Source organism: Hirundo rustica, chromosome 6, assembly GCF_015227805.2.
Source record: "Hirundo rustica isolate bHirRus1 chromosome 6, bHirRus1.pri.v3, whole genome shotgun sequence".
Taxonomy (NCBI): Eukaryota; Metazoa; Chordata; class Aves; order Passeriformes; family Hirundinidae; genus Hirundo; species Hirundo rustica.
Genome location: NC_053455.1, coordinates 38,186,847 through 38,214,769, shown reverse-complemented (window position 1 = coordinate 38,214,769; position 27,923 = coordinate 38,186,847). Strand labels below are relative to the sequence as shown.

The 27,923-nt window shown below is 40.1% G+C and overlaps 1 protein-coding gene across 1 annotated transcript; it reads left to right on the top strand.

The window, feature by feature from the left end:
* The first annotated feature begins 71 nt into the window (after positions 1-71).
* Positions 72-27,501, top strand: RTF1 (RTF1 homolog, Paf1/RNA polymerase II complex component). Its single transcript, XM_040067246.2, has 18 exons — positions 72-263; positions 2,877-2,987; positions 11,265-11,412; positions 12,939-13,143; positions 15,233-15,347; positions 16,938-17,049; positions 17,877-18,012; positions 18,605-18,782; positions 19,681-19,763; positions 20,115-20,202; positions 20,287-20,394; positions 21,016-21,093; positions 22,307-22,428; positions 22,781-22,838; positions 23,416-23,493; positions 24,586-24,681; positions 24,960-25,071; positions 26,694-27,501. Exons 1-18 carry the CDS (start codon positions 186-188, stop codon positions 26,798-26,800), a joined length of 2,013 nt encoding a protein of 670 aa, XP_039923180.1. The 5' UTR covers positions 72-185; the 3' UTR covers positions 26,801-27,501.
* The last annotated feature ends 422 nt before the right edge of the window (positions 27,502-27,923 follow it).

Genomic DNA, 27,923 nt, shown 5'->3' with positions numbered 1-27,923 from the left:
GGACAGCGCGCGGCTCCGCGAGGGGACAGCGGCGGCCCCGCCCTCGCCCCGCCCCGCGCGCCGCGCATGCGCGGTGCCCTTTGTGTCGGGCGGGCGGGCGGGCGGCGCGGGTCAGGCCGGGCCGGGCCGTGCGAGCGCCGCCGCCGCCGCCGCCGGGGCGGGGAGGGGGCACCGCCGGCTCCGCCATGGTGAAGAAGCGGAAAGGCCGCGTCCTTATCGATTCCGACACCGAGGACAGCGGCAGCGAGGAGAACCTGGACCAGGTGCGCGGGCAGGCCCGGCCCGAACGCGGGGCCTGGGATCGCCGGCCCGCGCGAGGCTCGGCGCCGCCATCCCTCCCTCGCTCCCGCCCGGTGGTCCCGCGCCGCTCTCGCCCTCCTCAGCCCGATGCGGCCCCGCGGCCGCCGTGGGGAGAGCCCGCGCCCCTCCGGCGGGTCCCCGCCCGCCCCTGGCAGGAGGCCCGCGTTGGCGGGGGCTCTTTGCAGCGGCCCGGTGCTCGGCGCCGGCGGGACTGAGGGGCGGTGGATGCTCCGGGGCGATGCTCCCGGGCGGTCTGGCCCAGAGGAGGGGTTAGGGAGGCCCGGCTGCCAGCGGTCTTCTCACCTCGAGTAGCGGGGAAAGAGGCCCAAAGGGCTGGGCAACTTTTCCGTGCTACTTTGGCACGCCGGGAGAGTAGCGTGTCAGGTCCCTGCCTCCCGTCGGGGCAGGCGGGCTCCCGGAGTGTTAATGCGTGTTTAACACGACCCCCTCGATCTTGGTGACTGCGCTGGGGGAGCTCTGTTGATGGGAAACCAGCCTGTAGATGTAAGAAGGGGTAGTATTTATTTATTTGTCAACGGTGTGTCCCGGGGTTTTAAGTACCATGTCTGGTGTGAGTTCAAACATGTCAGGGTTGCAAAGAGGGTGTCTCCCTCTTTGGAGCGGGCCGCTTTCAAAGAGTCACCTTTTGGTGTAGCGGGTATTGATGGTGTGATTCCAGTGGTAAATAAAGACATTACAGGTGAAGTGTTTTACAGCTTGCATTGGCAATGCTTGCTCCGGGAAGTTTGGTGGATCGAATATGTCGAAGCTGACTTGTCTGATGTAATTTACGTGTTGGACCTTCAGAGTTTTTAATATAGAAGCTGTTGCTATGTTGCAATAAAAAGCCTTCCCAAACACTTAAAAATACTTCTGCAGATCAGGGCTTCAGAAGAATCAGATCAGCTGCTTTGTTAAAACAAATACACTGGAGCTGATGTGGTTGATCTTGCAAACCTCCAGAGTCCATTGGGCTGCCAACATCTCGCTGCTTCTGTATCAGTTTGATAGTTTTACAGCTTGAAAATAGGAGTTGGACCAGCTCTAGCATCGGTCAGAAAATCGGAGTGATGGTGGTAGGAATAACCACGTGGTTCTGCATCTGCTCCATCCCTCACTGGCAGCAGGCACCTGCAGCTGTACCTGAGTAGTAGGTGCTTCCCCCTCCCCTGGGCTGTTTGTAGCAACTGTAACAGCAGGGAGATGTATGTGCAAAGATGAAGATCGGGTAGCAGGGAAGCAATGCTTTTGAGATGAGAATACTGACTTAAATGTTAAATACCCAGTTCACCCCTGTAGATTAAATGTTTGTCAACTTCCTGTGGCAATCTAGGCTTGTTGAATCAAAGGGCTAGCAGCCTTTTAAATATAGTATCTTGGAAAACAGAGAGCAAGTGTAGGAAGAAAGAAAAAAGGAATATTCCTTGGCTTAAAAGTGTCCTCTTCAGGAGCTTCCCAAAGAGAAGCACTACTGAAGCTTCTTCAGGAGCTTCCAGAGGAGATCTGTTAATTGTACAAATGTGCTATGTTGATGTTGCAGGGCTTCTTTAGAAAACAGTTGGTAAAATGCCATCACTAATGAAAAGGTTTTTTTGTTGGTGAGTAGGCAGACCACTAGTTTTTGCAGTGTTTATGGTCTTATTTGGGATACTAAATTGTAATCAATTTGTTGAGATAATCTTCCAGTTGTGAAACTAATGGAAACCAATCCAGCATCAACTTCCCAAGACTGCAGAAGTTGGTGTGGCTGTATTTCTACACACAGCTAAGATTCATCAGCCCCACAGCAATGTTTCTGAGAATAGATCCTGTGTTTTGGACTGCAAAGACAGTAACACAGCTTCAAAAACGTTTGTTTTGTACTACTGCTTGTGTCACCTGAACAGGTTGAACAGCAGATGTTGGGAGTATTTGAGAGCCATGTAGGAGCCATGTAGTTTTTTGTGTGGATGCATGTTGCCTGTGAAAGTGCTTCCTTTTGAGCAGAACAGCTCTACTAAGTTTCGCAGATTTTGATCTTGATACCTGCTATCTGCCCAAAGCTTTAAGTGAATTCTAGGGTATCTACCAAAAGTGAAAAGGAATTGAACAGGCTGACTAAATACTGCCAATCATGATGTAAAGGTGATGCCTAAAGCATTTCCCCTTCAAAGTGTATAATTGCAAACATCTCTGTCAATTAGGAGTAGCAGCTGCTATATACTGGTATTTGGCTTTTGCTTCATGGTGTGGTTAGGGTGGTTTTGAGTTATTACCCAGTCCAAATCTGGATGTGACTCTGAAAGTAATTTGTCTTATGTTGTCTTTTGTAATTTTTCTTATCCCAAGAAAGTAATGGCACTATTAGTAACTTCTTATAGCTTGTTATCTTCAAAATCCTTTTGTAGCATCCAATATTAAAATTGTGTGTGCAAATGTATATTTGTGAAACATGAGTAGACTTATTCCTTAGTAGGTGGCAATAATCGTGCTATTGAGATGTGCTCAGATATTGTAGAGAACCTGCATGTGCACTGACCTGGATTGTTAAAACTAATTATGACACTCTGAAATAAATGTGTGTGTTTTTATGCCAGGAGCTCCTGTCATTGGCCAAACGGAAGCGCAGTGACTCTGAAGAAAAGGAACCACCTGTGAGCAAACCTACAGCATCTTCAGACTCTGAGACATCAGACAGTGATGATGAGGTGAGTTTATCGTTATCAGTGAGATTGCTGTGGGTTATTTGTCTGACTGTACCTCAGCAGTGAAAGTGTATTTATCATACAATTTATTTAGCCTGCTGACTTCATAAAGTGGGGCGGGTGCTCAATGATGCAGACTGATGGGGAGACCTGTTAGGGCTAGAGAATGTATTTTTTAATTTCTTTTTAATTAATATGTTTTGAATTCTAATTGTATACAAAACAGTCTGACTGCAAAAAAGATGACTGCCAGTTTAATCCCATGTTCATATGGTCTGGTGAGCTGCCTGCTTAAAACTAGTGTTCTTCCTGTGTCGTGCTTGCAATTGAAGTATCAGTGAAGCTGCTAAAGCTGGAATCTGAATTCAGGGAGAGAGGTTTTCAGCCTTAGAGTAGAGCTTCTTTCCTAAGAAAAGGGTCAAGACAGGTGGTACTATTTTACAGGTAGTAAAACTGTTCTATTTAGCTACTGCTGTGCTGTGAATTAGCTGTCTGGCCGTTTGGACATGCAGCAGGGTGTGTTTTGATTGATATTTTTGAAGAAAGGGGCAAGAAAGAGTTTGCTATTACTTTGTCAATTTCTTGTATAGCAATGCTTATCTGCTGGTTCTGTTTTTAGTATTTTTTCTTGGTACTGCGTTCCAGAGATTAAAAGTCTGTGCATCTAGAAAAGAAAATTCAAAAAGACTTATGAAAACAGGCACTGACAAGTGTTATACAGGTATTTGAAGAAAAAAAAATTCTTGAAAGCTTAAAAATATATTTTGCAAGCTTTCCACAAATTATATTGCAGTCATTTATTCTACCTGTTCTTAAAAATTTGTCAGGGAGATGTTTTGTGTGGGTTTTTGTATTTTTTTTCTTCTGAAATAACAGGAAGGATTATCCAGTGTGGCAACTTGCAGGCTAACAGGGTAGGCCAGTGATAAACTATAAAGCATTTGTTAGTGTAGCAGAGTTGTTCCAGTAAGTGTGAAGAATGTGCAGTTGAATTTTCTCTGACGCATTTTTGAAATAAATATACTTGGAACTCTGTTCCAAATCAATCATTTTCTTTTAAAAAAAGTGCTTCTTGTATCTCTAATATACATTTAAGGCATAAACACAGACAAAATTGTGAACAGGCGAGATATATTAGGTTCCTTATTGGGTAACTGCTAAGTCTGTCACTGCTTGTGTTCGGATCTGCTGGCTCACAGTTTATTTATTCTAAGTTATGTGGAGACCAGCTTGTCTGGAAAAAGTAGACTTGGGTGTGGAGAGCATGTGCATGATAAAGCCTTCCATTCTGTGTTTATCTCCGAAAGCTGTCATAATTTTAACATGTGTTAATAAGTAAGGTCTACCTTTCCATTGTATGTCAAATGTGACAGTAGCTCTTCACAAATTAGCACAGACCTTGCAGATCAGAAGTGCCACTGTTGCACTCTGTGGGTTTGATACTCTTTGTTATCTGTGTATTGTTTCAAATTGATACTATGTTCTTTCTGACCTCCGTGCAGCAAGAGGAAAAAGATTTAGAGAAGAGGTAATTAGGACACTTGATTCTATTCCTGTGCCTGAAATATGCATTCTGAACTGCTGCTTGTCACAGCAGGATGAGCTCCTGGTTTATAACCGTTCTGCTTCTGCCAGTCATTCAGTTCTGTGCGTCCCTGGGCTTGACTACACTAGTCCTGCTGAATAACTCAGATTTTAATAAGTATCCTTGTGGTTGGTTTGAAGTTTGTTCAACCTTGGGGGTTGGGATAGGGGGGTCTAAAAGTTGAAATTGTATTATTGGACTTCCTGCAAGGTGAAGACCTTGAGGCAAAAGCATGGAAATTGTTGCCCTGGGCAAATGTGCCTAATCGTACCCATGTGTTTCCACAGAGGATTTTCAGTGTGCATGTCCTTTGTGATTCCTGGAAAGCACTAAATGTTCCAAGATTGGCACTATGTTGCATGTACAGGAAAGAAGCCTAAATCTCTATTTCACAACATAAAGCAGCGTGCTGCTTTCTTTTAGAGGGAGGAAAGCTTGTGGGGCATAGGGGGGAGAAAAACATTTTGGAATTACTGGATAACATCAGGTACAAATCACGCTGCATTTATACAATAGTGCCCAAGGGATGTCACTACGTCTTTAACGTTGTATTTATGTGTATCAGTGAGAATGCACTTCTCATCCAGATGCTGAGTTCTGCAGCACTTAAATGACCTCTGTGGTCTGAATGAAATTCCGAGCCACCGGACTAAAAGTGGGTTGTAGGGAATGAAATAGGAGGGATGCTCTGAATTGTCTTCTGGTGGGGCTGTGGAACATTCTTGACTGAACTACTATAGACTTTTGTTCAGAGAGATGATAAATAGCAGTGGCTGCAGGGCTTTGTAATAAGAAGAGCTACCTTTGCAAAAAGATGTACTAATCTGGACACAGATGGCTCCTTTATCTGGCATGTGACCATGTCTGCTCAAGAGCTCACCATGTCAAACTGGTAGCTTTCTGCATGGAACCAGTTTGGTGCTAGCCAGGTTACTGCTGGGGCTCCCATACTAAGAGGTTTGTGTGTCCACAAGGTGTTCTTGTTACTGATTGAGGGCATTAGGTGGATGATGTTCCTCAGTTGCAGTAGGTTAATTCTGAGCTCTTACTTTTCCTTTTATTCTGGCTTCTTTGCTTACAGTAAGATAAATCATTCTATGGTGTGGGAGGAGTGGATGGCTTCTGCAACAACTTTACTGACATTATGTTGATTAGACAGAAAGCCACAATGCTATGAGAGCTCCTGTTTGCTTCTCTTGAAAAGTACATTTGTTCTAATGTAAGGAAGGGTTCAATTCTGCCTTTTAACATTTACAGGGTAAGGATAGAATATCCTTCCAGGACTAGAAAGCTTATATAATGAATGCTTAGTACTATCCTGGAGTTCAGTGAGGATTATCTGTTTATACCTTTTTTTATAAATGTGCTAATTTGTTAGGGAACTGTGTAGCTGAAGATCTTGTCAAGTGCTGTGGGACAGAGAAGGGGGTGAGCAGTAGTCATGCAGCTAGTGAGGAGATTGGTTTCAAGTTCAAGGCATAGAGGGTTTTATGCCTCTTTGTATCTCCTTACTGTGCTTCAAGTTAGCGCACTCCAGCAAAGCACAGATGAGCGGACTACTGCACATGTTCTTTCTGGTTTGGGGGTGTCCTTTTGTGGGTTTGTAGAAATTACAGTACTGAATGTTGTCTTTTCCTGTGTGCTTTTATTTTATAATACTTCTTAATTAAACCTTCAAGAATGAGAGGGTTCTCCAGTCCTGTGAGGCCTTTGCCATACATTTTTTTCAAGCTTAGGAAATGTGAAACAGGCCGTGCTTTAATCTTCTTATACACAGCTTATAGACTGTGTTCTTTGTAGCTCTGGCTTTTCCTGGAGATAGGAAGAGTTTCCTTCAGCTATTAATGGGTGCAATAGTAAAGCTTTTCTCAAGGAAGGCAGGTGATATTACTTTCTTCACTCCAAATAAAGTGCCAGTGCAAATCTGAATAGCACAAGCTAATTGTATGAAGGCTGGCATGTCCAAAGGAGTAATGTGAATAAACTGTGGACAAAATTGCTATAAAATTTAGTCTGTAACTAACTTCTTTAAACTGCAAACTAGCATGGGGTTAACTTCTTGGGATTTGATTTCTGTGAGCTTGTTTGAGCAGTACTTGAATGAAAAGGGCAGATCAGGTATCTGGTGGTATTCTGGCCCATGAAGCCTTCTCTCAGCCAGTTCCTTGCAAAGCCTCTTCTGTGGCTTCCAAAGGTATTTCTTTATTTGCTTATTTCCTTTCCATTTTGGTGTTGACACCTAGAGTTTCCTCTCTGTGTTTAAAATAGTTCTTTAAGTTTTCTGATTGCTGAATTGTTGCCATCATGAAGGTATGTGAGGTGTTCAAATGACAGGCCTAGATCCTGAAAAGCAGGAACAATAACAGGGGCTTTTTATTTGTAAAAGTAGTGGTAGAGGGCCTTTTCCTCCTTGAAGCTCTTGGAGTGCTGTCTGTAGTTTTTCAAGCTTTGAGAAAGCATGAAGGCAGTAAATACTGCCTTATTTTCAGTCTGTGCTTTCTGCTGTTGAGTTCACACAGGCTGAAACTGTAGTTTCCTGACTTGCCTGGTGGACTGCCTTTTTTTTTTCCTGTATGAATGCGTGAAAGTTTGTAAAGCTGAGCTGATGTTACCTACCTTGGTGCACTTAAATGCAATGACAACAGGACAGCTAAAGCTTTTATGGCCTTGGAAAGGAACACATTGGTATGGAACCCATTTTGCTTTGATGTTGTGGCTTGTAGTTCGCAATTGGCTTATAAAGCCATTGGATATGGCAGGAGGGAAGGATATGGCAAGGACAGGCTGGCAACTTGTGCATCTCTGGCTTGATAGGGGGTTAAAAAAAAGCTGGGCGAAGACCTATTTGCAAATTAAAATCGCAGTGTGTAATGCATTTAGGTACTGTGTGAAGAGAAGGAATCAGCAACTACCTGAGCAGTGAAACAATTCTGCACTCTGAGCTCACTTCAAGTATGGGGTTTTTTTGTTTGTTTGTTTTGGTTTGGTTTGGTTTGGTTTTTTTCTTCTTTTTCTCTTTTTTTTTCTCCACAATCTCATTTCATCTCCCTAGTGGAAATATATTCCAAGTTTGTTGAGCTATAAAATATTTTCTTAAATCACTTTGTGTAGTTGCTTTTTTAGAAGCTGACTTACAAATCTAGGTAATTTCTAATGTGGTGGGATGGCTTTTTTTTTTCCCCCCTATGTCCATTCTGGTTATTGTAGCTTAATTTGGATTGCTTAGAATCAAAGAATCATTTAGGTTGACAGGGACCTTTAGGATCATCATGTCCAACTGTTTCTTGGAGGAAATATGCTAGCTATTACCACTGTGAACCTTGGCAGCGAGAGGAAAATTCAAAAGGCTCTTCTGGCTGCTTCTTGTGAGAGAGCCATAAAGCTCTGTTGTTTGGTGGTACTAAACAATAAGCAGAAAGCCATGTTGCAGTACACTTCTGCATGGGTTCATTAACTTGCTGTGTCTGGAACCATGGAGGGTTCCAGATGGTGGCCGAGGAGACAGTGGTGAATAGAGGGGCTGTTCCGAGGAGGCGTTACAGTCATGGGAAGTGTGTGAGAAGCATTGGCTGGTGCTGCCTGACTGCGGCATGGAAGAAGGGACCTGGAGAAACTGCAGCAGAGGTTAGATTTTGGAAAGCGATTGTTGTTCGAAGTTAAGGGAAACAGAGCAAATAAATGTTTCTTACTATAACTGTGTGCATTTTTACTTGATATTGCATATGAACATGTTGCATTTTTGATTTCTGCTGGTGTGCTGGAGCATGAGGAAGGGAGTCAAAGACTTTGGCTTTCCAGTATTGCCTTCCCTCTCCCTCCTAGACCATCTAATCTGTTGTGTCTTCCTCTGTTGCAAGAGAACATTCATGTTGGCCGCTCTCTCTGAGCAGTGCAAGATAGGTTGTTGAGTGTCCAAAAGACAACTGCAACGGTGTCCAAATGCAGACCAGTTTATGAGCCTAAGAGCACTGTGTCCTGGTTTTGAGGAATTAGTGGTCCAAGATTTGCCTTAACTCTTGTCTTGTCCTGTAGTTGCTCTGGGAATGACCAGGCATTCTTGAGAGACTGAGGTAACTGAATAAGCCAAGAAGCACCTGAGTTGGCTAAAAATTTGGCTTTGTGACAGCACTGAAATTGGGTGATGGATGTAGAGGTCACTTGCATAAACAAAAGTGAGATGAAGTGTTAAATAGAAACCAAAGCACACTTTCCTAGATTAGAGACCAGATTTTTAAATTATCTTGTCCTGTATTGGTTTGTTTAGGTGGTTTTTTGTTTTGGTTGTGTGGTTTTTTTGTTTGTGGGGTCGTTTTGGTTTGGGGTGGGTTTTTTTGGTCTTTTTTTTTTGTTGTTGTTGTTTGTGTTTTTTGTTATTGTTGTTGTTTTTGTTGGGTTTTTTTTCTCTTGTTCCAAGTGTTTGTCATGTAGGTTTCTTTTCAGTCCTGTCTTCCTGGTCACAGGTTTTCTCCACAATTCCACTAGTGAGTTAAAAGCTGAAAACGGTGCTACGTAACACATGTGTGTACAGCTATTACACATTTTGTTCACTGAAGTCCTGCTGTTTTTATCTTTAGCTTCTTTCATCTCAGCATGACCTCTCAAGGTCTTGATATAGCTGTGTTCTGTACTGTGGCTTTCTGTGTGCTGCTTCCTTGCTGTGCAGCCTGCTGACATGAGGTATAATTCAGCGTTAGAACACTGAAAAGAAGTGTCAGAACTCTGAGAGGGAGGCACCTCTGCATCATTACTAAACACTGAGTTTCACTCCTCTTGCTGTTGTCTTCTCTGGTGTGCTGGCAGTAGGTGAGCATTGGAGCAAATAGTGAAAAATGCACTTTGCAGTTCAGCTGGGAGATGATTTCTTAGTGCTGAGATTTGGGTAGATTTAGACAGAGTGCAAGCTTGTTCTTAACTGATTTATATGAGCATAGTAACCAGAAATAATATTACACAGCAATATTGTAACACTGAAAGTAAAACTTTAATGCTGAGGCTAGTAAAAACTTCAGTACAAGCTCAGACTGGTATAAAATCAGAAGGTTTCTGTGCAGTTTCTCACCTGTCCTAAGGACCATGACAGACTCTGGGGTACCTGCATAGGGTATGAATTGCAGGGCTCACCACTGTATTTTTACCTCGGGGAAAAAGAACAAAACCAACTTGTGCATTGACAGAGACTTATGAGTACTCTGATGGTGCCTAAAGAACACGATGAAGCCTTTGGTAATATGGAAAGTACAAGGTTGGGTGTGAGAGTAATCAAAACTTGGGAAATTCCAAAGGTATTAGCTCAGGTATTGTAGGATTAGGTAGTAGCTTATAACTATTTGCTTGAGTTTCATCTAGAGTAATTGAACACCAGGGTTCTGAGGATGGTGTCTTATAAGGCAGAACAATTTATCAAATTTGATGGAATGATTACTGCCTGCAGAGATAGACTTGATTCCTAGGGTGATGGGGTAAGAAGCCTGAAGTTTGTGTGCATCTGAGGTCAAATCTAAAGTGGGGTTTTTTTCTACTTAGGGTAGTTTTGAGTGCAAGATCTCAGTTATGCATAACTGTATTTACTCACTTGCATTATGACTGGTTTTTTAACACTGCATGCTCAACCAGATGGTGATATCCATGAAAGATGAGACTAATATACAGGTATTTAGAGGATTTATATCTATATCTATACCTATATCTATATAAAGCCTATTGTATTCCAGAGGGTCTCATGCCTGAAGAATTTCTAGGAGAGGCGATGAGGTGCAAAATACTGTAAAGCTTTTAAGTAATATATGGGCAATCCTTATTGCTTCTATTCCCTTCTGGCTTTACCCAGGTAGTTGGAACAATGTAAAAATTCTATTGAGAAATCACACTGTAAGGTAAATACTATTCCCATTCTTCTGGGACTTTGTGATTTAAAATGGCTATCTATGTATGGCTAGAGATGTAAGTCCTGCACTTGGAAACTGTGGTCTAAGTTAACTGAAAAGATGATATTAACTGAAAATTAAAATTAGGACTTGATACTGTATTTTTTCTTTATTTTTTCCCCCAACTTCTGTGATTCTGATTTGATTCCACTTCATGTACATAGGGGCTAGTGCCACCACCTGCATCTATGAGTGCACTGTTGCCTTGTTGCATAGAAATACAGACACCGTGTACTTTTGCTAAAACAAAGATTTTGAAAAGGCTGTCATATAATTGCTATCCTTCATGAAATATAAAATCTGCTTCTGATTAAACTAGGTCTGGAAAAACATCAGTTTCATAGTAAACTGAAGCTAATCTTTACGAACACATTGAACACATTGTTTGAAATTATTTTCTTAGGAAAATATTTTCAATACCTCCTCCCTTGGCAGATATTGCCAACTTTGAAGTCTTCATTATCTTTTAAAAGGAGTGACCTACCAACTGTTATAACTGGGTGGGTTTTTTTTTTTTTTTTCCAAAGAAAAAACTTCAACCAACCACCAACACTCTACTCCTAAAAACCTTGTAAAAAACTCTCACTTATCTGATAAATTTCCTATTGGCTTCTCTTTTTTTTTTCTTCTTCTTTACACTTGTATATTTTTTTTTTTGCTGTCAGGTATTGTTGGGCTATTTCTCAGCTGATTTTACTCCAGTCTTCTGGAGAAGGGAGAAGAGAGTCTTGTTTGGGTCTCATGATCCCTTTCTTGGTTCTTTCCTTGCAGTGGACTGTTGGAGGTTCTAAAAACAAAAAAAAGGGAAAAGCGGGTAAGGCAGAGAAGAAAGGAGCCATGAAGAAACAGATGAACAAAGCTGCCTCTTCCGGCAGCTCAGATAAAGACAGCTCGGCTGAGAGCTCGGCTCCTGAAGAGGGTAAGATAATGCACGTGCTTTTATTTAGTGTGATTCCAAGTGAACTTACCTGTTGTGCACCCTGAAGAGCAGTGTTGCGTGGTGGTGGTGTTGAAGACCATCTTCAAAGACTTTTTCATTGTGTAACTCACAGTCAGGGTAACTTTTTAAATTTACTGTGGCTTGAAGTGCAGGTAATTCAGTGTAGCATTGCTGTGAGCACTCCATTACAAATGCAAACTAAATGCTGTTTCAGCTGAGGAATGAATGACGTTTCATTGCTCGACTTTCTCCTAGAAAATTCCTTGCTTCCTTCTAGCATGTCCCATCTACCCACGTGGGTCGCATTTTTTATTCTCTTTGACGTATTTTCCCATCCCAAACTTCTTGTGATAACAAAGGGAAAGGTGTATAGAGATTGTAATGCAAATAGGAGCTTATCTCGCATGCATTTGCTCTGAATTGGAATTCTTGCACATTTGTACTGACACAGAAGAAGAAAAATAATTCGATAACTTTATCAGAATTTTTACATGAATATTTAATATATTTCCATGCTGGGCAAACTTCCTGTCTTCTGTTTTCATCATGCCCATGAAGGTTTGCAGGTGCTTACTTACGATTTCCATTGATACTAAAAAAGGAAGTTAAGAAAGTATATGAAGGAGCTTACAGTTTTAAGTATATCAAGAACAACAGATACAGACAAAGGCATGGAGTGACTGTGCCTGTATACATCAGTGCTTACAAATCAAGGGTTTTCACAGTGTGAACTTGCAAAGCTGGAGGTTGCAAAGCTCTAAGTTTCCAGATATACTAATACCAGAATGGAAGTGAAAGAAGGAATCCTAATGGCCTGCTTTTGTAATTTAATATAATTTAGTCAATTAGGTGAGATAATCAAAGCGCTTGGATCAAGTTTAAAGGTGGTGTTATCCAGTACTATTGGGGAGTCAGCTGTTCCCTAAACCCCTGCGTAGCTGGTAGGGCTTGTTACAGTAATGGGGCTAGAGTCAAGCCCTTGCCAGCCCTCAGGGTATTGGTTTCAACTTTATCTCCTGGTGTAGCAATTCATAGTGTTGCAGTCTTCCCCTGAGGAATTTTGGTCCTTCAGGTTGCTCTAATGAGGTGGTTAATGTGCAAGTCTGTGGTGGTTGATCATGGTGTTTGAGCTGTGCGCACACAAATTCATGGCTGTATGAGCAGCTTGTCAGGAACATCAGCATATAGGCAAAAAGTCTAACTTTAGTACCATGACACATTACTAAAAGGTTTTTTTAATTTGTTTGTTTTGCTAAGAATTTTTACTTATAATTTGTGTTCAAATGTAATACCACTCATTTTATAATTTTTTTAGCATACTTATGGTAATATTCCCTATTACATATGGTAATTTCAACCTGGCCTTAATTTTCATTATATGTATGATTTTAGTATAGTGGAAGACAAGTGTAAAATTAATTGGTGCTATCCCATGCTAATGTGCTATAATTAAGTGCTTGGTCTTTGCCCCAGCTGAATTTCACTTCCTTATATTTTTGAATTAGGAGAAGTCTCTGACTCAGAAAGCAACAGCTCCTCATCTAGCTCAGATTCAGATTCTTCATCTGAAGATGAGGAGTTCCATGATGGCTATGGAGAAGACCTGATGGGAGATGAAGAAGACCGAGCTCGACTGGAACAAATGACGGAAAAGGAGAGAGAGCAGGAACTGTTTAACCGGATAGAAAAGAGAGAAGTGCTGAAGAGAAGGTGAGGTTTATATTTGTTGATATTTGGTAGCAAATTCTTAAAAGGCTGCATATGCTGACTGTGCTCTCTTATTTAAGGTCCAAGCATTCAGCTCTGTTAAGTGAGTTAAGCTTGATTGTATATTTTTTATATGTAAACTGTCCCTGTAGTAGTTAAGAAGACACAGTAGGAGTTCTGCATATTCTTGTAGAAGAGAGTATCAAAAAGTTTCTCAGCTGTTGAATATGCATGGTTCTGTCAGCTACCCTTGTAGTTATGTTACTGCTCCATAGGTTAAATGCCAGACAGTCAGAAGGACTGCTTTCTCTTCATCTTTTTTATATTAACTGTCATATGCGGATGCTTTGGAAAAAGGCAAACAAAGTATAAGGTGTATATGAGTTTCTGGAATTTTTTAGAAAACAATGGTGAAGCACAGATCAGTGTTAGGGTTGCCTGTATATGGGTGTGAAACTGGCTTGGGCCCTAATAGAAGATACTGAAATAATGAGGAGTGGTGTTGGATATGTCATTTTCATGGAAATGACATATTTTGTGGATTTCTACCTTATGTACTGTGGCATTGTTGTTTGTCTCTAGCTGTTACACTGTCTAGTCAGGCAGCTTCTTTGTAGTTAAGCTATTTTACTTCCCACATGTCTTAATCAAAAGGATTTGGCACATACAGGGCAAGGTTTCTTGAGTTTCTTTCTTCTTTAGTGCCTTCTCTTTTCTCACTTGCTGAGAAATTTCCCTGGAGGACTGACATCTGTTGAGTAAATCATGTCAATACAAGCAACTGCCAAACTGTGTTTGTCCAAGCCATAACACTGCCTGCCTGCCTTGATTTTCACACTATGTTCAGAATCTTATGTGTTCTACTGCTCTCCTCAAAGGGATCAGAATGATTGTAAGTTTGGATTTAGATCATGTAGAAGGACATCCTGTCTTTCAAATTTTACTCTTTATTCCATGGTGACTGAATGTCTCTGGTTTAGAATGAATGATGGAGAATACTTGACACAAACAAGCTAAACAATTGATGCTTGTGTTACTGATTTAATCTTAAATGGATTTGTGCTGTTCTGTGTAAAGTCTTAGCAGGTAGAACTAAGGGGGTGGTGGAGTAGTCATTTAACTTTATGATAAGTTGAATCTTTAAAAAGCTCTTTGTATGTACATTATGCTGTGAATTCATTGGGATTACGGCAGGCATTGCATTTGATATGATGCCTGTGTCTTTTGTGTTATGCTTCATGTTTAAGCATAAAGGGCAGTGAGCTCATCTAACACTTCAGTTTGTTGTCTACAAAATCCAGGTGTAAAGGACTTAAGAAGAATGGACTGTATAATGTGCATGTGGATAACACATTTTGAATTTCAATTACTGGAAGTTGTTTGTTTGTTTGTTTTGTTTTTTAATGTACGTCCATATGCACACTTCACTAAAGCAATGACCAGTCCATGGTGCAGTGGAATCTCAGTCATGGGACTGTTCCATTGAAATTACTACTCTTCTGAATACAGTGGCTGAAAATAAGACATCAGAGTGATATATTTTATGAAGGTAGACATGGAAGTGTGTAAATTCTTCTGCAGAAACTGAGTCTGAGAATTTAGCTGCTGAAGGAGGACTCCCTGAAACATTGCAGTCATTCTTATACAGACCAGTGCCAGTAAAAAGGTGAAGTTTAAGCATGAAAAAGTTAGCATGGTAGTGGCTTTAAAGAAAAAAATCTTCAGCTGTTTAGGTTCAAATGATGTGAAATAGCCATATGATTTTAGAGTTGGAGGCAGCATGCAATGATCACTGCATTGGCAAAGAGGAAGATGAAGTAAGGGTGTATTTCTGTGGAATAGTAATTTCTACATGGTCTCATCAACCCTTTAGGTTAGCTCTCTATAGGATTGCACTTGGTGTACTCAGCTTTTCTTCACTTTATTTTCTTAAGGGAGGGGATGGGAATAAGGGACAGGATAACATAAGAGACAAGCAGCTGAAGTGTTCCTTGCAGTCTTGTAGCAATTGTGACAGCATCTGAGTAATCCCTTATGCTCTCGGGAAGAGCGCTCTTTGATACATTATTTTTGTTCCAATAACTGTTAATAGATTTGAAATCAAGAAAAAACTAAAAACGGCAAAAAAGAAAGAAAAGAAAGAGAAAAAGAAAAAGCAAGAGGAAGAGCAGGAGAAGAAAAAACTCACACAGATCCAGGAGTCCCAGGTAGGAAATGAAACTATTCTTGGTAATAAACCCATTTCCCTTGGCAAAATGAGATAGGATGTGGCCTCTCTACCCCAAATGTTTTCCCTTAATGTCAAACAGTGTAGTAAGCAGATGAGAATTCAGTTAATTTATATGCTCAAAAGATCTTCAGTTTTTCCAGTTCATTTAAGAAAGTTAACATCTTTGGCCAATTGAGGGGTGCACTGGTACTCCTTTAATGAAAAACACGAAGTTGCAGCTATGTCTAGAGAGTTGCTGTGATAGCCCTCCCACACGAGAAGAGGAAAGCATCCTTTTACAGTTCCTTTAGCCAAACTTTTGTCATTCGGTCTGAAACATTCCGTGCATGATCTTCTTAAAAAGTTTGAGAGCAGACCAAAAACTGCTCAACTGTCATTAATTATTTTGCATGCATATACATACAGTGGAAAAAAATGCTTAGTTTCTTCTGGCAGGAATGTCAAGGAAAAGCTTGAATGTCAGGAGGAGCAGAAGTAGTTCTATAGTTTTTCCATCTCCAGTAAAAAGAGGACAACACCGGTTTTTGATCCCAGGCCTATGTAACTGAACTGTGATTCAAACAGTTAAGATCCTGCCATTAATATAGAGTCAGGGCAGGAAGGCTTCCAGAGTGGGATGGGATTCATCTTGCCTAACTTCAGCCATCTAAAAACCAGTTGATTATTTAACCTTTTTGTTGCCTATGGTTTTGTGCAATGGAAGAGGGCATCTTCAGCTGACAATTCATTCCATGTTATTTTCTAGTGAAACAGATGTTTAACACATAAAATCAAATTAGGTGAGATGAGTTTTCCCTTAGGCACATGTTGAATGGAATGAACCTAATTCCCCTACACCCTCAACTCCATTATATGTACGTGTGTGTACACTTTAATAGTCCACTCATAATATACAAAGTGTACTTGCAAATACATATATGCATGTGTAAAAGGATCTTATTTAGAGTTCTTTTATAGTGCCCTGCAGAAATTACTTCAACTTAGCTCAAATGACTGTCTTTTATGCTTATTATAGAGGCTGCTTTCTCTATAGAGATAGACCTGTTAGAAATGGAAAAGACAAGAAGACTTAAAACATTTAAGATTTGCATGCATCTTGCAGATTTTACAAGCAACTTTATTTCTGCTTTAAGTATTTTTTAACATAACTTTTTTCTTTGCTACTAAATGAAAATTAGTGCTTTGATTTGGCTTTGAAAACCAGCAAATGAGAAGAATAATCATCCAGTTTTTCCTCATTACGTGTTATTTGCTGAATTACTTCTCTTTTATTTCTCTAGTCCTTTTTTAACTTTAGGAGGAATTTTGAGACTAAGACTTGGTGGCAGAAATGTTGAATTATAAATATGTTCATTATTTTTGATATGAAGCAGAATAAAGAAATATGCTCTAGATTGGTTTCCCTCTCTAGCCTCCACAAAAATGAACTGAAAAAAAATTATTTCAAAAAGGAGTATATTAGTAATTTCTATTTGAAAAATTTTCAACGTTTGCAAATAATCTTCGTTTTCATGCTTTTCAACTTATGGATTTATGGTGTTGAGGGATTTTCTGTGCATGTTTGTAGGTCATGTCACATAACAAAGAGCGGAGATCAAAGCGGGATGAAAAGCTAGACAAGAAATCCCAGGCAATGGAGGAACTAAAAGCGGAAAGAGAGAAAAGGAAGAACAGAACAGGTATGAAAGCATGTTGCTACTGCTACCATTTTTGAGGCATTATTGCAACTCTCTGAAAGTGATACTTCCTGTTTCAAATTAATGCAACATTCCTCCTCCTTGGAGTGAATGTGTTCCTTGGTCTTTGCCCAACATGACCACCTAGGGTGATATTTGGCAACCACTGATGTAGTATTCCTCACCTCTACCCCTCCCTGGAGTCATCTAAAAACAGAACTTTCATTGCAATCCACTGAATGGCTCTTAGTAATATTTACTAAGTTTAAGTTTTAATGTGTCTGAATTGGTCACTTAGATTCAGGTTTTTCATCTCTGAATCATTCAGACTCCTACTTACTGTACTTGTGATACCCTGTCTACCTTTGCTTATTTCTTCACTAGCACATCATCTGTCCATCTTGCCACTGACTTTTGACACAACATTTATTTTTACTCTACTGGATATTATTGTGATCCTCTCCAAACTTGAGGTTGTTTTCTTTTTCCTTGCAAAATAACGACTTGTCTGATCATAATAGTTTTTTTCTTGTATATCCAGTTGTTACACCCATCTTGAATTACTATCTGCAGTCAAGCTGGGAGGATGAAAATAAGCACAACTGAGGTTTAGGATGTTTTTAAATACTTCATGTATATACAAAGAGAGAAGTCAATGAAGTGCACAGCTTACTAGTGGATTTGAACATGTGTCACCTGTATCTAGTGTAAAATTAGTACCTGTCTGCCTCTTGGACTTTTTTTGAAGCAATTAAGGTTCAGCTCTTATGGGGAAGCATTCATAAAATATTTATAGCTTGCTTTTCCTTGTTCTCTGTCCTTCCCCTCAGCTGAATTGCTTGCAAAAAAACAGCCATTAAAAACTAGTGAAGTATACTCTGATGATGAAGAGGAGGAGGAGGATGATAAATCTAGTGAGAAAAGTGATCGCTCATCCAGATCGTCATCCTCTGATGAAGAGGAAGAGTAAGTAGTAAACACTGGGCTATGATTATTTGTAAATGTGTTCAAAAATAGAGATCCACTTTAGATAGGCACATGCTGTTTTAGAGGATTGTTCGGGGCAGTTCAGTGTCTCTAAAGTGTTTTTGCCTCTGGGCACAATTGCATTGCTCAGATTTGAGTCCTTGGTGCTATATCATGGTTCCTGGGACTCGTTTACCTTGGGTGGATTTGCAGCTTCAGTTCCCTGCTGTCGGATTTGGTCCAAATTACACTGTTGTTTACTGATTTGTTTACTCCTGCAGTTCAGCAGCTGCAGAACTCTGGCACATACCTGGGCAGATACATGTGCTGGCTTATCTTAAAGCATTAGTCTATAAACTGTCTTAGTGTGTGCCTTCCTGCTTTCTGGTAGCAGGGGCAGTGTTTAATAAGTCTAGGCTTCATGTTAAGCCTTTCTCATGAAAGATAAATTCACACATCTACAGTCAACTAGTGCATGATCAATCATTCCTTTTACAGGTAATTTAAATAGTGCCCATGCTGCGCCTTACTTTTTGGGTTTTGATTATGTCTCTACTTTTTTCTTTCTTCCCTCTCACCTTTCCCAAATCAGGAAAGAAGAAATTCCTCCCAAGTCCCAGCCAGTGTCCTTGCCTGAAGAGCTGAACCGAGTACGGTTGTCGCGGCACAAGCTGGAACGCTGGTGTCACATGCCCTTCTTTGCCAAGACAGTCACTGGCTGCTTTGTCCGTATCGGCATTGGCAATCACAACAGTAAACCTGTGTATCGGGTGAGTTTAGCTCCGAGGGATTTGCTTCTTTGTTTTGTGCTGTAATAAAATATTTGCAGATTATCAGGTCTCAGGTACCAGTGACTGACTGATACAAAAAGATTATAACCGGAGAATGCCATTGCTGCCAAAGAGGTGGAGGAGATTGGTTTAAGAATAAATAAATCTATGTGACCACCTAGGGGAGAAGATAAATTTACTGAGAGAGAGGGAGCACTAATAAAGCCTGATCTCCCAGCTTTGGTTCATGTTGTCTTATCATTTGTATTGCAAACTAGAGTTCCAGATTCTGCTTAGACCAAGTAAGGATGAGTAAGATTCACTCCTTATTTCTAGGACTGTTCCCAAGTTATTGTGGGATCTTGGCTATTTTTGTACAAAGTTTCTAGTACACCAATGTGCCTTCAGAAGAGACTGTGGTTGAGAACACAGTTTTGTTTTTCTGTTTCTTTGCTGTAATCACAGGATACAGTAACAGTGTCTAAAATCGCATTAAAAAGGCCCCTACAAGGGCTGTGCTTAGTATGTGAGCAGTAAATAGTGTATTTCATTTGGAATATATGTTAACCCAAACCAACATTATTTGAGAAGGAAATAGGAAAGGTAGGAGATTGTACACTATTTGCTCAGGAAAGTAAAGCTGAGAAGATACAAAAACTGCATCAAGCATTCAGATGGTATAATTTATTAACTCAAAAATTATGTATGAAGCAACTCATTCAGTACCTGGTAATGTATACTGAAGAGTCTTGCTTTCCTTGATCTGGTTAGAATTGTTAGCTAGATTAAGGTTTTCTGTTTCCAGTAAAAAGGCTTGAATATGCCAGATACATTCCAGGAACATGAAAAAAAAACTCCCTTGCATCCTTCTTCTCATATATTTTACTCTGTGATACAGGTTGCTGAAATAACTGGTGTGGTAGAGACTGCAAAGGTTTACCAACTTGGTGGGACACGGACAAACAAAGGACTACAGTTGCGGTAAGATACTAAAGGAATCCTCCTTAGTTCATAAATCAGTGTCCTTTTCATAGCAAATGATGTTCTGTGGGAAGTTTGGAAGTGAGAACTGAGAAACAGACAGAGTCTCGTCATGCTACTTAATGCCAGAATATTTGGGTTGGGTTTATTTGGTTTTGGGTTTGGTTTTTATTTCACTCCTTATGCATATCGGAAATTTTAAAAATACCCCAAAAATTTCACGCAGGGAGTTATGATTGTGTTGGCCTGTGGTTGTCTGGTTTGGGGCTTCTTTAACCAGTTTACATATATAGATCCAATGTCACCACTTTACACCATCACAAGGGGATGTTTTACACTTTATTGTTGCAGGCATGGCAGTGATTCACGTGTGTTTCGCTTGGAGTTTGTCTCAAATCAGGAATTTACTGAAAGTGAATTTATGAAGTGGAAGGAAGCAGTAAGTTTGCCAGACTTTAGTTTCTTCTTAGCAGCCTTCTGCCAAGCATACTTTAATTGGAAAGTAACTTTGTCTCGTGTTTAGATGTTCTCTGCTGGGATGCAGCTACCCACACTAGATGAGATAAACAAGAAGGAAGTGTCCATCAAAGAAGCCCTCAACTACAAGTTTAATGATCAGGACATTGAAGAGGTAAATGATGCATTGTAATGAAGCTGTGTCAGTGCTTAAAAGTGACAGGAACTCATGCAGTAGAGCAGTAGCCATTACAAAGCAAATGATCATGGTATTTGCTTTCCAAGAAGAAAATACAAGGCTCAAAAGGAAGTTTTGTAACTGGACAGAGTAGCTTGGTGAACCTGCTGTTGTTTGGTGTTCACTCCTGCTTTTCTTTACCATTTGTGCCCTGTTACCTCCTCTTGAACTTGTGTTGCATAGCTCTGTACTCTTGAGTATGCCAACTTAGTTCTCAAGTTCCGAAAAACTGACAGCCTCATGGTAGTTGCATTTATCACAGTTTATGCAGTTTTGTACTTGCTTGATGCTGACCAAAGGTGATTGGCATCAGGTTTCTGCAAGTAGTGAGGAGAATGGGCCTGTAACTCATCACCAAAGACACAAGTAGTGAGGAGAATGGGCCTGTAACTCATCACCAGAGACACAAACTAAAAAACAGAATCATCAGAGCATATGACAAATTCAGTGGCAATAAATAAATTTCTTAGGTGATACTCATCTGTTGCTTCTAATGTCCAAGTATTGAAATAAAGATTTCATATAGCATATTCATGTAGTTTCCTCTGCATCTTACAGATTGTGAAAGAGAAGGAAAGGTTCAGAAAAGCACCTCCAAATTACGCCATGAAGAAAACTCAACTGTTAAAGGAGAAGGTGAGAGATGAGATGATGCCTGCAAGGTTAACGTAGTCTTTGATTTTGAAGAACTGGAACTCATCTGGATTTTGGCAGTAGTCGGCAGTAAGCTTGACTTCAACTGTGCAGCTGGACGGTGGTTCTAAAGGTTCATTGTCGGAATACTGAGAACCCAGTCAACTATTGCACTCTTTTTTTTAGGGGCAATTTACCAACAATTTAAGTTGTCTCTTTTTGTGTCCGTTAAAGTCTTAAACTGGTTGAAACTTTTCCCTTTTTCTTAGCTTTTTTTTTGGGGTGGGGGGATGGGGGTTTGTCAGTTTTGTTGGGGGTTTTTTTGGTTTGTTTTTTTTTTTAGAGTACCAGCCACTACAGTACCTCATAATAATGTTTGAAAGTTGATTTTCTCTTCTTATTTTAAGATGGGAAGCACAGAAGTTGTTACATTATTTTTTATTCATTAACCGAATTGTCACTTTATGGCTGGTCATTTATATTGAAAAAAAAGAAGAGGCCAGAGATTTACTTGCCATGAACTGTTTTTACCTGTAGTCTTCCTGGAACAAGTATACCTAACAGTGCATAAAAGCCAAAGCCAAGAAGTGAAGAAAACAAGCAGTCTTAAGTATCTCTGAAGATAGGACTGCATGAATAGAACCAAAATTTGTCTTTCTCGAGACTTTAAAGCTTCATATACAGTAAAACCCAAGAGTCTGTATTAATATACATTCCTTGGTTCCTTGGTTTAACTGTATTTTTGTGGTCACTCTTTTGCTATACACGAGCATGTAAATTTTTAGGTTCCCATCACACGGAGTGCAGTTGCGTTTTGTTGTCACCAGGTGGCACAAAAGGCTGTTGTCGTGCTTTGGGGGACTCTGCTCCCTGAAGTAAATGGCAACTTGGGTCTTTTCCTGATGTGTTAAAAGGGAATGTTAAATTTTAATAAAACTTGCAACTTAAGTTATCCAACTGACCTGTCCTCCTCATGCTGGGACTGGTGTTCCTACATCCTCCTTAGTGTAAGAGTTTTCAGAGTTCTTCAGAATAAGAAATGCGGTTTTGCTGTGAGCTGTAAGGCAAGTGTAGCTCTTTGTTGTACTCTTTCCACGCAGGGAAGAGCATTCCCTGCTAGAGTAGGGTTGGCTGATTGATTAATGGATGTATCCGTTGTCTCTCTGAGTAACTCTGGGTAGAGAATAGTGCCTAATGAGTTTCTGTTTGGTTGAAGGCTATGGCTGAGGACTTGGGGGACCAAGATAAGGCCAAGCAGATTCAAGATCAGCTTAATGAACTTGAAGAGAGAGCAGAGGCCCTGGATCGTCAACGAACAAAAAATATTTCTGCAATCAGGTAAGAAGCAGATATTGAGAATTTTCTTAAATAGTATCAAACAATATTTTAAAAAGAGAAACTAATGCATTAACAAATTAACTGCAGGATTTTGTTTCTTTTTTTCCTGTACAGTGTGTTAATGTGTATTGTAATTGCTCTATTAGTGCTTGTCTATCTTCACTTTCTTGTATCTGTCATGCAGTTAAGACTGTCAAAAATGTAAGCTCTCTTCAACTCAGTTGCGTTGCAATAAGATTAATTTGTGGTCAGGATGAAGCTGCAAGAATGCTTTCAAGTGTTTTGTTGTGTAAGGACTGATAAATGACAGTCACTTTCTTTTCCTTTCCCCATCCTTTTTTTCATTCTGCAGTTACATCAACCAGAGAAATAGAGAGTGGAATATCGTTGAGTCTGAGAAGGCTCTTGTGGTAAATAGTGCTGAATTAACTTTTCTACAAGTAGAGATGAAATTATGAAAAGAGGGTTAATTGCATGGCAAAGTTACCAATTTTTTAAGTTATCTGTAAAATCTTTCATATAGGCAAATGACATGATTTTAAAACACATTGCTTTATCCTTTTGCTCAATTGAGTTATCAGCCAATTAGTCACTATAATAGTGATTTAATGCATTTTATATGGGAAAGAAAAAATAAGGCTCCTCATAAAGGAGATTTCAGATAATAAAACAGTGAAAGACATATTCAGTTCTCTGTAGTTACATTTTTATAAAGGAAAAGTTTAGCTTGTTAACAGGCGCTTAAACATTAACTATCCTGAGAGTTGTGTGCCTGTTTTCTGTTGTATGCAATAAGGACAGTTCTGTCCTGTGAAGTGCAGGACCATGGGCATGTTAAAAACTTTCTAATCTGTAATGTTGCTGGTTTTTCTCAAATCTCAGTGTCATATGTAGCAGATGAGTAATTGCATGGATGGGGGGATGTGGGAGGATTTGAAAGTGTGCAAGTAGCAGACTCTGCAAAACCATGTGCTATTTCTTCTCCAGGCTGAAAGTCACAGCATGAAAAACCAACAAATGGACCCCTTTACTAGGCGGCAGTGCAAGCCCACAATAGTGTCTAATGTGAGTGTAATACTTAAGTTCAGTTGAGGCAATTTGCTGAAAAATAGAAACCGATGTAATGCAGAGTGTAGAAACAAAAATTCCCAACTGTGCCATGTGCTATTAATGCCCTGAATGCCAGTGTGAGATACAGCGGAGTGAGATATCCAGGTCCCTCTTCTTTTTTAATGCAAAGTGTGAAGGACATAAGTGATGTGGGAATGTACTGCAACAGCAACCATGATGGAGACCTCTGTTGTGAGTTCATCTGTGTTGAATTATTCAGATTTAGTTAGCTCTGGGAAGACAGTTTGCTTTAGGTGTGAGTTTCACTTTTAATTACCTGAAATTTTCCTTTAACATTAGTTAAAGGTGATAGGGGAACAAACATTTTGGGCCTGTGATTGATAAAGTAGTTCAACAACAAACTTCCCATGTGATACTGTGCCAAAACTTTCTACTGCAGTCCCTCCATCTGTAACTGAGGAATAACAAGGTGATCACCTTCTCCTTCTAAGTAATCTGGCCTTGTTGAGGTCTGTTCTGGGATAGTATGTGGTTCTGGTGTAGGTATGTAAAAAAAAAAACTGCTCAGGTTTGCTCTCATCAGTCTCCACAAACCAGCGAGGAAATAAAAAAGAAATTCTATCACAGGGCTTGAATGAAATTATTTCTGAAATACTTCTTTATTAGAAAAGAATCGTATCTGAGTACCTTTACTAAAGAGCTATTAGGTAAAGAAAATAGTCTCCTAAAGATTTCTTCTCTCTAGTGTAGAGTGTTTCAGCCAGAATGTAAGCTGAAACCAAATAGGTATTACAATAGCATTAAGAGTAGTCACAGAAACAAACCATATAACCAGGAAGTGTATTTCTGATTTTTTCAAATAAAAGCTTTCTGAAGATGATTGTTAGTTTGTTACTGTCAGATAATGTCAGGATGATTTCAGTAGCCTTTTGAGATTCTGAAAGTTGGGTGCGCTGATATACAGTATCTTATGGTTTTAGATTCATGGATATAAACACTGTTTGAACAAAATGTAGTTTTAGCTTTTGCAAATTTAAATGTAGTAATTTTTTATTTTTATTCTTCCCTAATATTTTGCCTTCGCAGTCCAGAGATCCTGCTGTCCAAGCTGCCATCCTTGCCCAGCTAAATGCAAAATATGGATCTGGTGTGTTACCAGATGCTCCAAAGGACATGAGTAAGGTAAGTTTCCATTTTGGTCTCTGTTATGTTCCTCACACTGTCGCCCTTTTATTCTGTGAAACTTGTGGGTTAGCAGGTGTGCATGTTTGAATTCTAGAAAAGGGTATCCTGTAGAGCTTTATCATAAAAAAGCAATAGCTTCTTGGGTAAGGAAATTTAAGTGGCTCTAGCAATATGAAAGCTACAGGAAGTATGTTTATGACAGAAGAGGGGAAAATTTTCTCTTTGTTTGTACGGCCAGATAAGATTTGGAGACTTACTGGTAGTTTTCATTTCAGGGTCAAGGAAAAGATAAAGATGTGAACTCTAAATCAGCTAGTGACCTCTCAGAAGATCTTTTCAAAGTACATGACTTTGATGTAAAGATTGATCTTCAGGTTCCCAGTTCAGGTAGGTGTTCCATCTGAGTTTGCGGATGTGATTGTCCAGCCCATTTTGGTAGAATTTACTTTTTCCAGAATAATTTTTTCAAAGTTATTGGTGGGCTTATGAAAATGGGAGTAAGGACTCTGTTTACCATCTTGGAGAGTATCTTGAACTGAGGGGGAGGGGATGTATGACAGTGACATCCATTGAGAAAAGAACAACAACTGTATTGTGTAAGACTAAAAGCCTGTATATCCCCATATCTCTAATTTGAAGCTTAGGGAGAGAAGGGGGTAATGAGTGGGTTTTGATACACTCTTCCAGTTTGTATTATCTGTGACTTGCATACGCTTTGGAGAAAAGAAGGGTGTTGTATTTAATAAGTCTTGGTAGCTACCTTGATACTTACTTCGTTAATTTGTCTAATAACTTTTGACAACAGATAAGATGTGTGTCTGTGTTGTTCTGTCCTCTGTGCACATACTGTGGGGATAAGGTATTTTTACTTGACTTTGAACCTGCTGCTTTACCAAGTTGCTGTTCCCTAACTTAGGCATTGCAAATGGTATTGAAGCTAAATTTTAGGGGAACGAAAACACTGACCAGTGAGTGAAGATATGACACAAACTTGCTGGCTCTTCCTCTTTGTTATTTAGACTTTGACAGCAGGAGATGTGTGACGAGAACAGTTGAGTATCATAGGATCATTTTGATTGAAAAAGACCCTTATCAAGTCCAACCATTAACTCAGCATTCACAAGTTCACCACTAAACCAGGTCACCATGTGCCACAGCTACACATCTTTTAAATACCTCCAAGGATGGTGACTCTTCCCTGAGCAGCCTGTTCCAATGGTTGACAACCCTCTTGGTGAAGAAATTTCTCCAGACATCCAGTCTAAACCTCCCTAGTGCAACTTGGGTCTATCTTGTGTCCTATAAAGTTGTTTTCCAGTGGGAGGGAAGCACGGGAGAAGTATACCTGTACAATTTTGACACACAAGGTTTAGTATTTCTTGCATTACTTGAAGAAATAGATCTGCAGTTTCTTGAAGGACAATAATTTAGGAAGTACTGTAAGAACACACAAAAACAGACCTTGTCAAGAAGCAAGAGCAGGAGAAGTTGTTTTTCCAAACTATGTCCTGATGGAAACTCTTGATATGAGACTACAGAATGAGGCAGGAGTTCAAGAAAAAGAGACTTCCTGAAACAGCTAGTGAGAGTTATGAACTTGTGAGTTAGCAAGCAGGTGAGGGTTAGGCACTGAAGGACACTGAAGAGAAAAGGATGAGAAACACAGTTTTCCTTAGACAGAATACCATTTTGGCATCTTATTTTGTGCAGTCTTCTTGCTTAGCAGAAGAATCTGGAGACTGATAAAAATGTGTGCTGTAGACATAGAGAGAACACTTGACTTTTCCTGCTTACTGTCTGTCTCTGGATTAACAGCCGGATTAACACGCAGAGTCAAAATTGCAAATGCTGCATCCCTGATACTGTCTGTGTTATTAACTGAAGTTCTAGCCTGATGTATACTAGAGAAGCCAAACATGATTTTGTGATGAAGTTGTCGGCAAAAACAAGAAGTAAAAATTTATAGTTTGCCTGTAGTTTGGTCCTTACTCTTTTCTTGTCCCCAACAGAATCTAAGGCACTGGCCATCACCTCCAAGGCTCCTCCAGCAAAAGATGGTGCCCCTCGGCGATCATTGAACTTGGAGGACTACAAAAAGAGACGGGGGCTTATTTGAGCATGCCCACTCTGCTGCTTCTGATCCTGCATGCTCCATGATGATGTCCTACTTTTTCTTCCTCCCTTTTCAGTTCTCCCTTCTGGGTTGGAGCAGCACTGGAGCTGGGAAGAGACTCTTTAAAACTGCCAGTCATCTGTAACATAAACCATTCAACTATTTACTGTATAGACCTCCCTTCTTGCCCTTTCCTCTGCTCTCCTCACAAATGTGGATCTGTGCTATTTGGGGTTTTCCCATTTCTTTTAGTTTGAGTTTTGTTTTTATTTTGTTGATGCAGCTCGTTGGTCCACTCTGTGTTCAGTATTAGCCTGAGGTCTGGATTTCCATAGGAATCTCTTGGCAGTCGCAGAATCAGCACTTGGTGATCTCCCCTTACATACCACCACAGGCACAGTGAATAAACATTGGCGCAAGACCTTTGTGGCTGGAAGGTCATCTGCACTTTCTCCTTCTTCTTCCTCCTTCATCCTAGCTTTGGAGAAGGGAATCTTCAAAAACTGGCCTAGGTTCAAAGTGTAAATTTTTTTGGGAGGGTCGTGTGACTTTTTTTCAGGTGTTTTTTATCATTTTTAAGCTGCAGTACTATTTGTATCCGTCTGTCACAGTTCTTTACGGCTGTTTTGAATTTCTACCAGCTGTACTTGAGCATCTGAAATTGCAAGAAAGAAACTCATTAAATGTGATTCTTCTTACTAAAACGGCTTGGCTGATATAGCTATTTAACTTCATGTTCCCTTTTTTAATTACACATAACTGATAAGAAAGAGGTACACAGCTCTTAATGTGGGATTTGTCATCTGTATCACATCCAGACTCTACAGTTGTAGCTGGGTGAAGTAGCTTTTTATGGGGTGACCCTGGGAAGCTCATTTGGTTGGGTTTTAATTTCTTCTCCAAGTTTTCAATATTACATTTTTGAGTAATGAGGTCTTCCCTGGGCTCTAGCTCACTTTGTTTCTTGCTTTCTGAACCACTTAAATGGGGCTTCTATCAATAAACAAAAATTTTTATAAAAATCCCATTCTGTGGAAGGGGAAGGACATAATAGAAAGGTCAGAGGGTAACATGAGAGGTAGGTGATGGACATTTTTCATGTATAAACTGGTACAAGTGGAGTGCA

Excerpts from the sequence above, each read along its gene's own strand:
- RTF1 (XM_040067246.2), top strand. The coding sequence starts at position 186 with ATGGTGAAGAAGCGGAAAGGCCGCGTCCTTATCGATTCCGACACCGAG. Across the intron at positions 22,839-23,415 it reads AGTCTGAGAAGGCTCTTGTG|GCTGAAAGTCACAGCATGAA; the intron begins GTAAATAGTGCT and ends TTTCTTCTCCAG. Across the intron at positions 25,072-26,693 it reads TCTTCAGGTTCCCAGTTCAG|AATCTAAGGCACTGGCCATC; the intron begins GTAGGTGTTCCA and ends TGTCCCCAACAG.